General features: G+C 33.5%; 1 protein-coding gene across 3 annotated transcripts in view; it reads right to left on the bottom strand.

Annotated features, from left to right (window-relative positions):
• Window positions 1–287: 287 nt before the first annotated feature.
• The window catches only part of slc39a14 (solute carrier family 39 member 14), a 46,829-nt gene continuing 41,116 nt past the window's right edge, over window positions 288–6,000 (bottom strand). For all 3 annotated transcript variants that reach the window (XM_077241531.1, XM_077241530.1, XM_077241532.1), the window contains exons 7-9: window positions 5,431–5,650; window positions 5,159–5,343; window positions 288–3,588 (exon numbers count right to left, since the gene is read on the bottom strand). In XM_077241531.1, the coding sequence (XP_077097646.1) occupies window positions 3,436–3,588; window positions 5,159–5,343; window positions 5,431–5,650 (558 nt within the window). In that variant the 3' untranslated portion in view covers window positions 288–3,435. The remainder of the gene's footprint in view (window positions 3,589–5,158; window positions 5,344–5,430; window positions 5,651–6,000) is intronic.

Raw genomic sequence — 6,000 nt, 5'->3', positions numbered from 1 at the left:
CACCTGTTCGTTTCGATCAGTTATTTATTTAGCAGCAATATAGATAAATCAAGACTCTAAGGATGTTTCAAAGCACATTAAATCACAAACTCGACGAAGAGGAGCACTCCAATAACTCTAGGTAGCCTAATAAGAATATTCTTAGACATATACGTAGCTGAATTATTGTCTGCGATCAATAATACAAGTTGCTTATAAAAATTAATGTTATCAACATAACTATAAATGATTTGTATAGTCAAAATATCATAAAATAATAGACCATACAAATGAATGAGAAACAACAGTTTTCAGTTTTGGATCATGTTTTGTTTTTTTCCATTGCACAAAAGATGAACTTAAAACCCATGGCTTAACATTTCAAAACAAAAAAACAAACAAAAAGCCACCAGCAATCAGATTTCGGATGTTGCACAAGTATAGGTCACAAAACACTTGAGATGTTTACAGTAATTAACGTTATGCCTTCATCATAACCAAGTACAATGGCCTCCATCCACTACAAAAAACAATGAGATGCTGATTTCCCCACATAGTCTCGTACAACACAATTTAAAAACAGTTTCCCTCTTATTTAAATACAATTACTGATGACAAAAAACATAATTGCAAAATCACAAACAGACATTCACACACATTCTACACTACAAACAATCTTTAAATATTAGTGAATTTAAAATGACGTACAATTTTTTTTAACTTTTACCACTGAATGGTGACTACCTCTTCTCTTTAAGGCATAAATTCACTTAAGAGGACATTTCAATGCATAGCAATAAGACGCCAGCTGAAATAATGGTTTCTATAACCTGTACTGCACACAAAACTGAATGCAACTTCTACATACAGACAAAGGGGCTTTATAAAAAAAAAAAAAAGTAATGCTGATAGTCTAAATGCACAGAAAATGTAAATATGACTCTGGAACTGTTGCACTCAGATCTGTTGATCATATGCTTCACGTTCAGTTCTAAAATTACATTTCAAACAATGAACAGAATAATCTTGTATTTGCTAAACAGCATACTGGGGTGCCCGGTTCAATTCTTATGCAGTGAAATAGCAGATAAGAATATAACTAGCATGAATATCACAGTAAGCAAATGGAAGAATATATTTTTTCTGGAAGACAAATGTCGTCATAAAGGTTGATCTGAAGCGCAAGATCAATTTCTGAATAATAGTTTGTTCTAAATATTTAAATTGTATTTTGCTGCATAGAAATTAAACGTATCTGCAGACCATATACAGTATGTATAAGGTTAATACTCATAATTAACTTGTAAGTAATTTTAAAGCTGAAGTGTCACCCCCCCCCCCCCCCCCCCCTTCCTTTTGACTAAACTAGTGCCACAGAAATTACACTTCAGCTTTAAATGGTTTTCAAAAAGGATTCAAGTGAGTCCTGTCAGTCTAGATGCTAAATTAGCAAAGAGCTCTAGTGTACGGTAGTGCTATGTATAAAGGAAAGGGATAACACTTTACGATAAGGTTCCATTTGTTAACTTTAATGCATTAACTAACAATGACTAATACATTTACAGTGCTGGGAAGTAACTATTTACATGTAATCTGGGTTACGTAATCAGATTCCAAGATTTAAGTACTTGTAATTAGATTATATTGGAAGGGAAACCCTGACGTAATGTAATATTTAATGCATTTCATGTTGTTGATATAGAATGAAATAGATTTTCTTTCTATTTGGATTTTTATATCAATATGGTACAATATAATCCTATTCAATTCAATGTGATAAACGAGTTAGGTCAAAGGTAATCTAAAAAATAGTCAGATTACATTACCTTAAATTTATTAGCATAATGGATTATGTTGCTAACTACACTTTTTGTCATGTAATTTGGAAATCAGTAACCTGCTACAATTTGTAAGTAATCTTCCCAGCACAAAACATTTATTACAGTATTTATTAATCTTTGTTAACGGTATTTAATACAAATGCAACTGTTCATTGTTAGTTCATGTTAGCTCAGGTCCATCAAATGATAGCAGATCTTTACGATTTTAATAATATATTATTAAACATTTAAATGTACATGAACTTATTATATGCATGAACATGAAGTTATGATATGCTTTAGAAGTATTTTTCATTGTTAGTTTACTAAAGTAGTTAACTAAAGTTAACCAATGGGACCTTATACTAAAGTATTACCAGGAAAGGTTATAAGGAATGATCATATTATTGTACCTTTATGCACACATTTGCTTGCATTTCCCAATTATTTCTTAAAATATGAAGAGTACTGCATTCAGATAAAATGAAAGGATGTGGAAAACATTGTTAAAATACAATGCGTTAAGTTGAGATTTGGGAGTAGAGATTATTTAATTAATAATAATCATCATCATCAAAAATGGTAAGCAAATATAAACTTAAGTGGGGTGATCTTTTTTTTTGTCTGTCAATTAATATTCAAGGTTATGCAAATAACAAATGAGAGGAGGATATAATAAAATGTGCAGAAATTATTCTGGTCATAAATTGACAGATAAAAGTTGGAGGAGATTTTTCCAGAAGAAACTTGGTCTCTGCTTTTTTGTTAAAGAGGTAAAAAAAAAAAACACACCAATAACAAATGCATTTTTCAAGCATTTTGCTTGCTATTATGGAATGACATTGAGGGGAGAAATTAAGTATGGATACATTTGTGAACAGACACTGCTCTGTATCTACACTAAAAACTACTTATTCAACAGTTCAGAGTAACCTTTGATTAAAGTGACCTACTTAGTTCAGCTTAATAGAATGAGTGTCAACTAACAAGCCTACAGTATATCTATACATGTTGTCCCTAAGATTGGAAAAACTGGTCTTTTTTGTTTAGAATTTTTCTATTGAATAAACAAAACCATTTGGTTTGAAGCATCGGAAACAACCTGCATTTGACTAAATGTCAGTAAAATGAGTCAAGTTTTATCCCATCTGTAATATGTCAGTCAGTGGACAATACTCTATTCCTCATGGTCAGGAATACAAAGGTGGTCTGTCTCTGAGAGAAAGAACAAAAATAACATTAGAAATCAATACAAATATACCAAGACGTATATGTAAGGGTACTGGAAACCACACAGTACAGGGACATCATTGTGTCCTAAAGCTTTGAGACAAAAGAACGGGAGAAGGCCTAAACTAGATGAATGGTAAAGCATCCATCCATCCACAGGTCTGGAATTTGGATGGATTTAAAGCAAAATACATAGGTCAGTCAATTCTAGCTTCATTCAAACAGTCTATGGTTTGAGCCCATATCATTTCAATTTATACCATGACCAAGTCCAGCTGGGCAAACGTTTTAAAACAAGCCAGCACAGCTGGCTCATATTTAAGTCTGGAGGTCCCAGTAGGTCTTAGGTTTTAGTCCAGGTGCTGAGTTAGTCCCTCAGGGTCTGAGTTTGTAATTAGGTCCACTGCTATGCAAGCTGTATCTGTCCAGAGTAGATGGTGAGTATAAGCATGATGGCAAACCCTGTGAGCAGTCCTGCGTTCTGGATGGCGAAAGTGAGCAGACAGCCACTTCCTCCGGCCTCCTCTTCCTCACGACTCACCTCGTTCATCTCTGGAAACTGCAGAGGTGGACAGAGGAATATGGAGACACATGGATTGTAAGAAACATTATAAAAATCAATAGAATCAATTTTGGGATAACCCATATGGGTAATGGCATTCTCTAATTTCATTGTTATCAAGTTAGATTGTGGAAATTCAAATGCTTATACGCTACGGTTCAAAAGTTTGAGATCAGGAACAATATTAAATGTTTTTGAAAGAAGTCTCTAATGCACACCAAGGACATAACATACTGTGAAATATAATTTATCCGTGTCACATGAATCATTCTAATATGCTAATTGGTGATCAAGAAACATATCTTATTATTATCAATGTTAAAAACTTGCTTAATATTTTTGTGGGAACCGTGATTCTTTGATAAAGAGCATTTATTTGAAATCGAAATCTTGTCAGTCAAATGTCTTTACTGTGATTACTGTCACCTTCTTCTTCAGTTTATGTTGCGTTCACTCCATGTCATAATAACTACCGTAATAATGAGATGACAACAAGTGACGTTCTACTCTAGTCAGAGCTCTCCGAAAACTACCAGTTTACAAGTTGTAATCACAAGTGAATGCTTTTTCCGGTAATTACGGCATGCCTTTAATGAACCATTAATGCATTTTTCTGGGAAAAAAAATGACTCCAAACTTTTGAAAGATAGTGCATATATTATTAGTTTTGTAAACAAATTTGTTTTTATAATTATGTTTTTACTTTTTAATTTACTGTTCGATTTTAGTTGAATTTCAGAAAGTTTTACTAGTTAGTTTTTAACATTTCAATTGAATAAAACTGAAGCTAAAATATATAAATATTAGTTTTTGTAATTAATAAGTAATTTTCTTTATGTGCTCCATTGTCATCAGCATTTTCAGCACATTGAATTACAGTTAAGTACAGTTGCGGTCATAGTCACTTTATCGCCATCTAGAGGTAGAATGCATTTTTCCACACAAACATGCAAGCCAAACAATTTCACCCATGCAAACTACCATTTTTTCCTTTTATCATATAGTTTTTAAGTTTAGTTTTAAATGTACATTACATTTTTTAAATTTTCAAAAATCTATTTAAATTAGTACTGCTTTTAATTTTAGTTATAACACTGGTAGTAAAGGGATAGTTCACCCAAAAATGAAAATTCTGACATCATTTACTCACCCATTTTTTTTGTTTCAAACCCGTATGAGTTTCTTTGTTCTGTTGAACACAAAAGAAAATATTTGAAAGAATCTTGGTAACTAGACAGTTGACGGTAGACATTGACTACCGTGGTAGGAAAAAATACCATGGAAGTCAGTGGCTACCATCAACTGTTTGATTACCAACATTCTTTAAAATATCTTCTTTTGTGTTCAACAGAACAAAAAGAAACTCATACGGGTTTGAAACAAAATCAGGGTGAGTAAATGATGACAGAATTTTCATTTTGGGGCGAACTATCCCTTTAACTTCTTTTACACTTCACTAATCATAGAAACTCACCTTTAGGAATCAATCAAATTCATCAAATCATTACCCCATTTCCAAAAACCTGTTCATTAAAAGCCAGCAAATGATCAGCATGAAGTCTCTTACCATATCAGCCAGTGCAATGTAGAGGAACATGCCTCCGGCTAAAGCAAAGATCCAGTTAGGTGAGAAGTTGTTCCCAGCCAGAATGCCGAAGCCCATGCCCAGATAACAGCAGCACGCTGACAGGAAGTTAAAGAACAGCGCCTGCTGGATGCTCATGCCAGCATTTAACAAGATTACAAAATCACCTGCATGACAACAACACATTCAGCATGTTTATGTCCATTTTTGATTGGTAACATTAACAGAAGGGTTAAAGAAGAAGTTCTACCTACCCAACTCATGTGGAAACTCCTCACACAGAATTGCCACTGACGTACTGATGCCCTGGAACACAGAAGCAGTGAAGGAGGCTCCGATAGCCAAACCATCTATGAAATTATGGAGACCGTCGCTCAAAGTGATCATCCATGCCAGAGTAGCGATGTCCGAGTATGCCCTGCCCTTCAGCCAATAACATCCACCCGTTCCAGCACCACCTGAACTCTGAGAGTCCTGCGTCAGGGACACAAACAAAAGAAGTCAATATACACTTCTGTTCAAACGTTTGGGTGAGATATTTTTATGCTTTAGAAAGAAATTTCTTATACTCATCAATGCTGCATCTATTTGATCAAACATTTTTTTATAAGCTGTAATGCTATGAAATTACTACAATTTGATTTTTACTACAGTTTGCAATTTATTATATTTTGAAATGTAATGTATTCCTGAATTTGTCACATGATCCTTCAGAAATCATTATAATATGCTGATTTGGTGCTCAAGTAACATTTCTTATTATCAATGTTGAAAACATTTGAGCTGCTTAATATTTTTGTAGGAACGATTATTTTTTCAGGATT

This window comes from Siphateles boraxobius, unplaced genomic scaffold (genome assembly GCF_051911475.1).
Source record: "Siphateles boraxobius isolate OS27281-9 unplaced genomic scaffold, OSU_SipBor_1 24, whole genome shotgun sequence".
Classification (NCBI taxonomy): Eukaryota; Metazoa; Chordata; class Actinopteri; order Cypriniformes; family Leuciscidae; genus Siphateles; species Siphateles boraxobius.
The sequence above is the reverse complement of the archived record's forward strand: the minus strand, read 5'-3'. Positions and strand labels throughout refer to the sequence as shown.